General features: G+C 37.3%; 1 protein-coding gene across 1 annotated transcript in view; it reads right to left on the bottom strand.

Annotated features, from left to right (window-relative positions):
• Nucleotides 1–331: 331 nt before the first annotated feature.
• ABCA13 (ATP binding cassette subfamily A member 13) overlaps nt 332–11,082 on the bottom strand; it is a 195,658-nt gene continuing 184,907 nt past the window's right edge. The window contains exons 59-62 of the mRNA XM_035318461.1: nt 5,237–5,342; nt 4,299–4,436; nt 1,266–1,386; nt 332–598 (exon numbers count right to left, since the gene is read on the bottom strand). Coding sequence (XP_035174352.1) covers nt 1,300–1,386; nt 4,299–4,436; nt 5,237–5,342 — 331 coding nt within the window. The 3' untranslated portion in view covers nt 332–598; nt 1,266–1,299. The remainder of the gene's footprint in view (nt 599–1,265; nt 1,387–4,298; nt 4,437–5,236; nt 5,343–11,082) is intronic.

Below are 11,082 nucleotides of genomic sequence, written 5' to 3'. Positions count from 1 at the left end.
AAAACAGAAATATTTTTTTTGTTTTGTTTTGTTTAATATTTCATCACTCTACAGCAAGGAATTAGATCATTAGCACACAAAAAAAGGGTGTTTTAAAATCAGATTTTTCAATCTCAAGGCATAACTCTTGCCTACCCTGCCCACCCCAGAACCCAGCAATACACGTCCAAGTCACAAGTTCTATAGTTTCAACTACTGAACAACATAGTCCAACAAAAGTGATATCAGCTACTTTTACAGAATTGCCAAAGGGCTTGACTTGGAAAAGCCAGCAGCTTAACTCATGAAAATTTTCATTATTTTTTTTTCCACAAAATAAAAGGAATTTTTATTCATTAGAGTTCACTTCTTTTACATGCGCATAGGCTGAAGGCTTTGGCATTGCTTTATATGAAGTATCTAGCACCAAAATACACAATCATTTAAAAGTTGATTGATCAATGTCTGAATGCTTAGCTTATTTTTTAAATATGCCCCTTAAACAGAATTTTGACATTTTCTTGAGAAAAAAAAAAAAGCAAAAAAAAAAAAAAAAAAAAAGCTAGGGAAAAGGAAATAAGTCATTAAAGAGATACTTGAGAGTTCCTCCAGCAGCAACCTGTAGGCGTAAGGGAAAACTCACAGTCAGGTATGATTTATGAAGCCTTATTAAATTTACTTAACATAACTGGGAAGCAGACTAGTACACTAATACCCTCTTTAACAGAAACCCTCGTGGAATATAGTGCATCCTTTATACAATAAAAAGGCTAATTTAGCTTGTCACAACACAGATCTGAATTAATGCAGAAGTCAAAAGGCTCTCAATTTGTGCTATTAAATACAAATATTGGGTGATAGCCTAGCTATTTCTACCATTCAATGATTTTTTCTTGCCTTGTTCATGTAAAAATCAGTTATTAAGTGTGCATGCAAGAGAAAATTACTGTAGTCAAATGAATATAGATCCACCACAAAATAATAATAATAATAAATCCACTATACACAGTGACATTTCAGATCAGCTTTTTTTTCTTATACAAAGCTGCATTAATTAGGCCATGTGTATTATAAAATTCCAGTTCATTTCAAAGCATTACTTTCTGGCAGATTTTTGGTCTGCATGTAACTAGTCTTGTTTTACTGAGAACTTGTATCATTCCTTCTGGACTGCAAATGCCAACCCACCTCTGCTCCTTCTATATTCTTCTCACTCACAAACTGTTAAAAGCTGAAAATTTTATTACATATAAAATGTGTGTAAATATACATAAACATACACACACACAAATGCTGCTGAAGGTCTATTCTGTTTTGAGCCTAGACTGGCAGGTGGTCTTGACGAACTATGGGAGGTTCCTGTGAAGAAGGCGAGGTACCTTGTTGTGTAGCAAAATTAATAAATACCTGTAAGGCAAGAAAAAAGTAGGATTTTCAAAATAACAGTATTTGAACAAAAACTTTGGAGATGCAGCTGGTGATTTTTTTCAGTTGCTTTACTAAGCTTTTCTGACACAAAAATTAATAGTTTATGCTGCAAGAACCCCCCTAGAGATATGTTTTGTAAACTCTATAAATAATCCCTCTTCACCTCTCCAGCTAACAGACTGGTTGATGAACTATGAAAACGATGGTAAAATAAGTTACCAACTTATATATGAAAATCATATTTTACTGCTACACAAGTTACTGAGAAATAATTGTTTTACTTTGCATTTAAATGTCACACCAGAGGAACCTGAGCCTGCTGTTTCTATCAACCACCATCACACAGATGAAGGTCCAAATATTTCAAGGCAAAGGTATACTTCTGAACACTACACAGTAATGATTCAACAACTCATGTGCCTCCTTGATATATATATATATATATATATATTTATAAACAGATCTTACTACAGAAAGACTTGTTTACTTTTAAATCACACAGCTTTTGACAGCAAGGAATGGAGAGGGAAAGATGGCTATTCTTGATTAAAATGATATTATTCATATGCAAACAAACAGGGTAGATAATAAGGATGTTTGTTATTCAAGAGAACTATTTTCCTGTTTAAGACTGACACTCAGTTAGTCAGGGAGAAGAAACAAGAGTAGGTGACTGAGGTGATGAATCACCATGAATAATGCAGAGGAAGTAAGCTTGAGTGAACAACTCCTGAACAATCATCAGGCTGAAACCATCTTACATTCAGCTATTCAGTGAATAGATCATTTACAAGCAGTTAAAAGATTAGTACAAATCAGAATATTTCACTAATGATTTGCACAAGGGTAAAAGGAATACGTTCACACCATTTATCACACAAATTAATATTTTGACTAGATGTGACTCCCTCAGTTTGCAGAATACATAACAAGACGTTGCATACAGGAATGCTCTAACGCATCACAGCCACTCAGAAATCCCACCCTTGCTATTGTTCTCTTACTCCTTCTACCTAAATAGGATTTCTTAGTTGTTAATAGTGGGGTCTCTTCTGTCTGTTTGTGCATTTCCACTGCTCGCTATTGTGTAGCATAATACTCACTGAAAAAAAAAAAAAAAAAAAAAAAAAAAAAAAAAAACTCAAAGGAAAATGTCCTGTTAGCCTATGGTTTACTGTGATTTACAAACTTGTTCAGCCTTTTGAAGGGTATTGATAGTATAAGATCCCAACTTTTATACTCAGTCAGTCTCACGTCAGTGCCTGGTAAAATCATGGAGAAGATGGTTCTCAAACTTATTGAGGCGCACCTGGGGGACAAAGCAGTCATTGGTCCCAGCCAGCATGGGTTTGTGAAGGGTAGGTCCTGCCTAACTAACTTGATTTCCTTTTATGATAAGATCACCCGTATGGTGGACCAAGGGAAACCAGCTGACGTGATTTTTTTGGACTTCAGCAAGGCTTTTGACACGGTCTCCCATAGGATCCTACTGGACAAAATGTCCACCATACAGCTAAATAAAAACATCATACAATGGGTGAGCAATTGGCTAACGGGCAGGGCCCAAAGGGTTATGGTAAATGGGGCTGCGTCAGGCTGGCGGGCGGTCACTAGTGGGGTCCCTCAAGGCTCCATTTTAGGGCCGGTACTTTTCAATATCTTTATAAACGATCTGGATGTAGGAATAGAAGGTATTTTGAGCAAGTTTGCTGATGACACCAAACTTGGAGGAGTCGTGGACTCGAATGAGGGTGGAAAGGCCTTGCAGAGGGATCTGGATAGGTTGGAGAGCTGGGCGATCACCAACCGTATGAAGTTCAATAAGAGCAAGTGCCGGGTCCTGTACCTGGGACGGGGAAACCCTGGCTGCACGTGCAGACTGGGCGATGAGACGCTGGAGAGCAGCCTAGAAGAGAGGGATCTGGGGGTCGTGGTAGACAGCAAGTTGAATATGAGCCAGCAGTGTGCCCTGGCAGCCAGGAGGGCCAACCGTGTCCTGGGGTGCATCAAGCACGGCATCGCTAGTAGGTCAAGAGAGGTGATTGTCCCGCTCTACTCTGCGCTGGTGCGGCCTCACCGCGAGTACTGTGTGCAGTTCTGGGCACCACAGTATAAAAAGGACATGAAACTGTTGGAGAGCGTCCAGAGGAGGGCTACGAAGATGGTGATAGGCCTGGAGGGGAAGACGTACAAAGAACGGCTGAGGTCACTGGGCCTGTTCAGCCTGGAGAAGAGGAGGCTGAGAGGAGACCTCATCACAGTCTACAACTTCCTCGTAAGGGGGTGTCGAGAGACAGGAGACCTTTTCTCCATTAACACCAGTGACAGGACCCGCGGGAACGGGGTTAAGCTGAGGCAGGGGAAATTTAGGCTTGACATCAGGAGAGGGTTCTTCACAGAGAGGGTGGTTGCACACTGGAACAGGCTCCCCAGGGAAGTTGTCACTGCACCGAGCCTGTCTGAATTTAAGAAGAGATTGGACTGTGCACTTAGTCACATGGTCTGAACTTTTGGGTAGACCTGTGCGGTGTCAAGAGTTGGACTTGATGATCCTTAAGGGTCCCTTCCAACTCAGGATATTCTATGATTCTATGATTCTATACTGTGGAGGGTAGTTCGCAGTCCTGCCTTCTCATCCCACACAGAATGGATATAAGTAGTAATTATGCTTGCACATATAATACAAACGTGGTGTTTCATGTGCTGCTTTGACTGTGCTCACCTGCAGTGTAAAAGCAGTAGGGTTCACATGTTACTGTGTAGATCTGAGATAGTCTGGAACTGCTGGTTTATCACATACATCCAGCAAATGATTTTAATGCATCAATAATTACAGTAATACAGAATGTTTACGGTAAAAATAATAATAACAATAATAATAATAATAATACCTGTTCCAGTGTGGTTTGGTTAATGGAGTAGTGTTTGATTTGGAGAAAATCTTTGTGGTTCTCTAGGACTCTGAAGAGCTCGGCTAAGCATCCCTCACTTCGAGGGACATGGTACTCAAGCAGGTTAAGATGCTGTCCCTATAAAGAAGTAAAAATAATAAAAACAGATAAAAGTGAATACACATGATAATGAAGTTGTATTTGCTTTAACCAGTCTAGTTTCAGTAGACCCTCACTGCAAATTAACAATACGAGCTTTTTAAGAAGAATATATTTTGCCTGCATTGGTAGCTAAATGAAATGCTCTAACTCAGGACATATGTATTTAGTGCATGTTCTGAGATGACATTTTGTTAATCTTATAAAAGATATATAAATTTAGGACACTTTTATGCTATAGGATTCAAATTTAATTGGTGGTAGCCCTGATACAATGGAGGTTGGAAAGATATGAGGCAGTAAACAGAAGTTTACTTACCAGTAGGCTTACACATACAAAAACCTACACATATATATACAGAGAGAATCTAATTACTATAGGTCTTTTGTAAGGTTTCATATCAAATAAAAGAATCTCAGTAAAGACAGAGTTGCCAGCTGTGGACCTTAACTACACTCTCAGCAAACTCATTTCATTCCTAATACAGGTGAACAAAAAGGTAAGTTTACCTTGGTCAACAATAAAATCACAAGAAAATTATTACTCATAGAAAGGACCTATTTATTTATGTTGCCTAAATGACTGTTTGGAGTTGATTTAATCAATAATCCAAGTCAGATTTTTAAAAACTGCTTAATAGTAAAATGAAAAAGATGCACATGCATACTTCTCCAGAAAAAAAATATATATATATATATATATATGTAAACATGTATATATTGTTCTTATGAGCCCACACTTGTAGAATAATTACTATGATGAGGAATTTCAGCTGTACCTTAAATTGTGCTCCAGGAAAATTCAGCTGTAGACAGTCCAGAATCATTCTTGGAGAGCTTATTTCTTTGCTCAGCCAAACTTTGACAGAATAGCCATCTCCAAACCTGAGAATGATATGCAGAAACATAGATCCAGTCATCTACACAATGAAGTCAAGAAGAATGTATTTCTTTTTATATCTAATTTTCCTGTAATGATTATAGTAAATAACATCATGTACGCCTATTGCATTATCACTGGGATATTAGCGTTATACTATAAAAAGCAGACACTGATTTCAATGAGAAAGTTGTTAAATTAATGGTAACAAACAAACAACAACAACAACAAAAAAAAAGTTGTTATCCATAGGTTTTAGTTACAAAAAAGCTATCAAGTTTTCTAATTAGAAAAAGAAATGCTTTATTTTAACATTTCTAATGATGTAAAGCTATTTCAAACCTTTTAACAAAGCAGGACAGCTTTTATTTCAGCAAATATGTGTAAAATATGTTTTTACAGATACACAAAGTGAAGTACACAGGTATTTAGGAAGATGGCAAAGTTAATGAATATTCTTTAGCTCTTTGGTCACACAGTCTGTCTCAAAAAAATAATTTAGGAAATAATCTTCTCTCTTAATATAGATGTGATAAAAGTTAAGTAGAGGCAAGCTAACCAACACATTATTTTTTATTAGATTTACCTGTTGTTGAGGTTCCAATACATCTACCAACACTGAAATGGCAACCACAGCCTCACACATTGCTTAAGTGACAGAAGTTATGTGGCACTAGGGACGAGGGCAGAGCTCAGCAGAGATGCGGTGACTCAGGGCTGCTGCACGCCTCCCTGCAGCTACACACCCTCCCATTGTCTTCACTGGCTTGGTTATTCGCTAAGAAAAAAAGCCCTGCCAGAGACAAGTCGGAAGACCTTTCCTCTCACCCATGGCAATGCTTTCAGCATGGGTTTGTGCTGGGACTTTACCACGGGCACTAAGCCACTGCTGCCCTCTGTTGTCCAGGAGCACTGGAAAGGCTGAGTTGGGAGGGAGACAGAGAGCTCTGGCTGCATGTCCACATCCTCCCAGAAACCTGGTGGTTCCTCTGCCTTCCTATTCCACCACTCCCATATCCTTCACTCCAATGTTATTTCCTTTTTTTTTCAGGCTTCAGCCCCAGAATTACTCATCCCCAAATCCTGGGTAGACCTCTGTGATTCAGGGTAGCGACTGAGTTAATTGGATCCGACAGCTATGAAGCATGTTTTCACATGATCAAAGCAGAAGTAACTACTGTAGCATACTCTACGATGCTGCCCTTTTCAAATATAGAAAATAATGTCTGCAGAATCTCAATCAAAGTGTAAAAAAAATAATAAGGACTATTTGGAGACATGTATCCAGTTTAACCACTGTCTAAGTAACTGCCAGCTAAATACTTCACATGAATCACCTTATGTCCCTCATCTATAATGCATATAGAGCAACATAAGGGCTTTAACTTTTATTTTATGCTGTACCTCCATTGTTATGAAGCCTTTGGTAGTTTTGCCTTTGGAGGGAGGTAGGGAGTTGATTTTGTTTTTAGCCAAATACTGAACCAACCGAATTATAGTAAGAAGAAACATTCTTGATACAGTGTCCTGTTTGCTTGTTCTTGAAGGACATTATATGAATAAATCCTCTCCAGTCCAAGATGCAGGGTACCAGCTATTCACTGATCAGTGTGACCTGACAGACGAACAGTGCTGTTACACTAAAGGGATCCAGAACAGGGTGGAATCCAAAGCAGTGGCTGGGTGGTTTGCTTCACAATGATTTACTAACACATAATGGATCTCTAATTAAATCTTTTAAATGCATAGCATCCTCCCTGCAAAAGTACATATGACAATAAAAAAGATGTTACAAAGATGGATATAATTAACAAGGGTGTTCAATTTAGATGACAGCCAACCTGAGGCAACATTTTACAAGAGATCACTGATTCTGATCAGTTTTCTGGCATTTCTAGCCATCCTCTGTTGAATCACAGTCTGAAAAATGCTGGCTTATGGAGATGTTCAACAGTCTCGTAAAATGAAATTGTTGCATGAAATGAAGTTTCCAAAGAAAATGAATCAAAATTCTGATTAGCAAAGACCAAGAAGCCTGTGCAACTTCAGTTTAATTCTAAATTGTGAACGGCATGAACACCAGGACAGTACAAATAAAAAGCTTTAAAAGATTTTTTTTCTCTTCTGGCTAGTCAAATTATGATGCTTCTATACCTTGATTTTATAATTCACTTCAGTAAAGCAGCTCCCATTACAGAGTAAGCTGATCAGCAATAAACATTTCCCCCTGCTATAATCAGCAAGCTGCTTTCCGTAGCAAACTGAGGCAGTGGAAATTGAGTTGACCATTCTTTTTCACTCTTGTTTTCCTCTCTGAATCAGACTATATAATTAATTCAGAAACCCAAAGTGGAATTACAGGGAAAAGCACAATCTGGTTTGATTAGCGCTGTTAGAATCAAACCTTTAACAACTGATAGTTCAAGACCTAAGGAGGGAAACATTATCATTAAAATGGCATAAGTTGAGCCAGCACACCTGTTCAGCAGCCATCTGTTGCAAAAGAACCACCATCTCTTCAAAGCTATTCAACAAAGATATTTTCCATTGCTAATTTCTATCACTCACTTTAACACCTGCATTTTTATTTGTGTATACACACTCACACAAACACATATTCTAACAAAAAAAAATATTTTTTCTCTTTATATTTTCTCTCTTTTCTCTCAGTCAAGCTCATTGTTTAAGCTTGACTTTCACCTCATCAGCAGTTTTAGGAGAATTATTTGAGTGCTTTACCTACTAAAATGCAACCATGAGACTGAAACTAACACATACATTCCCAGACTGATTTTAAAGTAGCTGAGCATCAACTGAAGAAGTATGAACTTAGCAAAGACTACAAAATGCATCCAACTGCTCCACACCTGCAATTCCATGGTTCTTCAAGCTCACTGAGAAGCTCAAATGATGAGGGAAAAATGGAAATTAAAATGGCAACAAGGAATGAAATAATTTCACAATTGTAAAATTGAACAATCAGGAACTACAAAATAGGCTATAACTTTTCAGCATAGAAAAAAAAAAAAAAAAAAAAAAAAATGTGTAGGTGGTAGAAAGGTGCCCCAAATCATTACTGGCCTAGACAATGCAATTAATTATTACTTCTTCACTCTCCTATGACCATTTTTTCATGCAAGACCAGGGGGCATCAAATTGAATCAGAGGGAAAGGAATTCAAATTCAGTAAGGGGAACCAATTTTTCACATAGCACAGAGGAAAACCATAGAACTCATTGACAGAGGATATGCTGGATGCCAGAAATTGGCATGAGATGAGTAAGAGATTAGGGAAATTCATGGGGGGGGGGGGGGGGGCCCGGGGGGGAAGGAAGCCTTCTGGCTTAGGAAATCTCTAAGCAGCAAATTGCTGAAGGCTTGTTGAGTAATATGGAAAAGTATCTTAATGTGCTTATCTGGTCCTTGTACTTTTCCCTCCTGGCCATTATTAGACAGAGAGGATTCAATGTTAGATGAGTCTGGTCTGACCTTGTAGCTGGTAGTGAAAATATAACAAAGTAGAGGTCAGCCTGGGCGAATCTCCCAAATGGTTCCCCTATTTTCAGAAGGGGTTTCCAGCCCTTGATGTAGCCATGATGGCAGCCATGCTGCCAATAGTATAAGGATAGATAATATTAAGCTAGTTCACATGTATGTCCACCCAAGCTGCAGTCACACAATGGACTAAGGCGTAGCCAGATTTATGAGCAAGCCCCCTGGCTGTTTTCTTGGGGCTCCTTCTAGCCTTGCAGTAGGAATGGAAGTACATTCCATTGCCAAAAGGCTAAAAATTCTCATAAATACCAAGTAGAGGGGCTACCCCTTAAAGCAAATCAAGTAATATTAACTTCTCAGTGTTCTTTTCTGCCCATTCCTCAGAGGTCCTGGGTCAGAGATTTTAGTGGGAAGAAAAGTTCCTGAAACACAATGCCTTGTACTCAGATGAGCCTACACTTGGATGGTCACAAGGGATCCCTAGAGGTACTAACCCAGTGTGTTACAGAGATAGCCCATGACATCCTGTTTTCTGTAAAAGGTAAAAAATAAAATCCAGTATGAGCAGACTTCTTTCTATTTGCTGTACAATAATCTTTATTATATCTCTATTATAAATAATTTCCTTTAAAATTGTTAGGAATTTGCTTGTTCGCAAACAAACAAACAAAACTGATCTAGAAAAATCTGTTTTAATTTACAAGAGAGTCAAGTGTGACTCTTACACTCTTTCCAACCCCATAACTCTTCTTTCCCCACACCAAAATTGCTGAATGCAACCCCACGAGATCAAGAACATGTCCATATTTCCTAAGCCTTGATGAAATATATATATGTATATATCTTATCATCTTAATGGTTGGTTGTTGGTTTTTTTGAAATAAACTCAACAGAGATTAAATTTCCTGAAGAATATTATGCTAATAAGTTTTGGCATCTGTGTGTATATATGAGTGTGTGTGTATGCATGTAAGTATATATTTATACACACACCAAAAAATTACAGCTCACAGAAAGTTTACTTGTGGAAGTATAATGTGCATACTTTATATATACACTAGTCTGAGTGATTAAAAAATACTCCAAAATGACATTATTGAATAACAAAATAAAAAATAAAAAGAACATTGGCACTTAACGTTTGAAAGGAAATGCATCTTTTAGAATATATGCCATAAATCAAAGAAGGAGAATAATTTGTTACTGAGCTGTTTGCCACGATGCTTCAGTTTGCATTCATTTACAGACAGATAACGTTCTGCTTTCCATAAAGTCTCATCTAGACAAGCCAACAGTTATTCCAATATGATTACTCAGGCACAGGATACAGATTCAGGTCATTCACTATTAAGTGGTAGAGAAAGACAATATCTAAGAAGAAAGGTTTCTAAATCTGAGGTATGTGAAATACTTGCTTTATTTTTTAAAAATTGTTAATATCAAATGCAAAAATAGTATGACTTGTAAAATGCAGATTCATTCTGCAATTATTCAGAACAACCTCAGTGTTGCTGAACAAACAATAAAAACTTAATTAGATGCAATAACAACTAACTTATAAAATCTATCTTCCATATACTATTCATAGATTGTTTCATCTTTTTTTAATTGATTATGATTTTTCCAGGATAACAATAGAAACATAAAAACAGCTATTAAAACAACAAGTAATACTTGTTCAAGTACAGTGTACATGCATTTATGTTCACATATACTCCAGGCTTTCAAACCAAGTCACCTAAAGTAAATTTCTATATTCAATAATATCATTGCAATAACAGTGATAGTCTCAGATTATGAACAATGCAGGGTACAAAGTTACCTTGCTCTCTGAATTTCAGGCTTTTAAATGCTTAGGTATGATTTCCAAATATATGGTAAAAACTTCAAAAAATCCTATTAATCATATGTACAACTGTATGCACACAAAATGTACAAATGTATGTATACGTGCTTGTGTTTGTACATACAGGCAAGTATCAGAGATCTGTTATTCTTTTTTTTAACTTACATATTGCATTCCCTGAGAAACAGAAAGAGCAGCACTGTAATTCTATGCATGGCTGATGGTGGAGCCTACAAAGAACCAGAACAACAGTTCTTTAAAGTGCCTTCTGGGGCTCAATAGTCAAAAAAGCAGAAGGAAGTAATGTTATCTGTGTGTTTCTGTCACTGTTTGTTTTTGTAGTGATTTATTTTTTTTTTATCAGAATATTATACAGAATCACAGAATCACAGAATTTCTAGGTT

The sequence above is a fragment of the Oxyura jamaicensis genome, chromosome 2 (genome assembly GCF_011077185.1).
Source record: "Oxyura jamaicensis isolate SHBP4307 breed ruddy duck chromosome 2, BPBGC_Ojam_1.0, whole genome shotgun sequence".
NCBI classification, from domain to species: domain Eukaryota; kingdom Metazoa; phylum Chordata; class Aves; order Anseriformes; family Anatidae; genus Oxyura; species Oxyura jamaicensis.
Note: the sequence above shows the minus strand (reverse complement) of the source record. Positions and strands in the feature narration are given on the sequence as shown.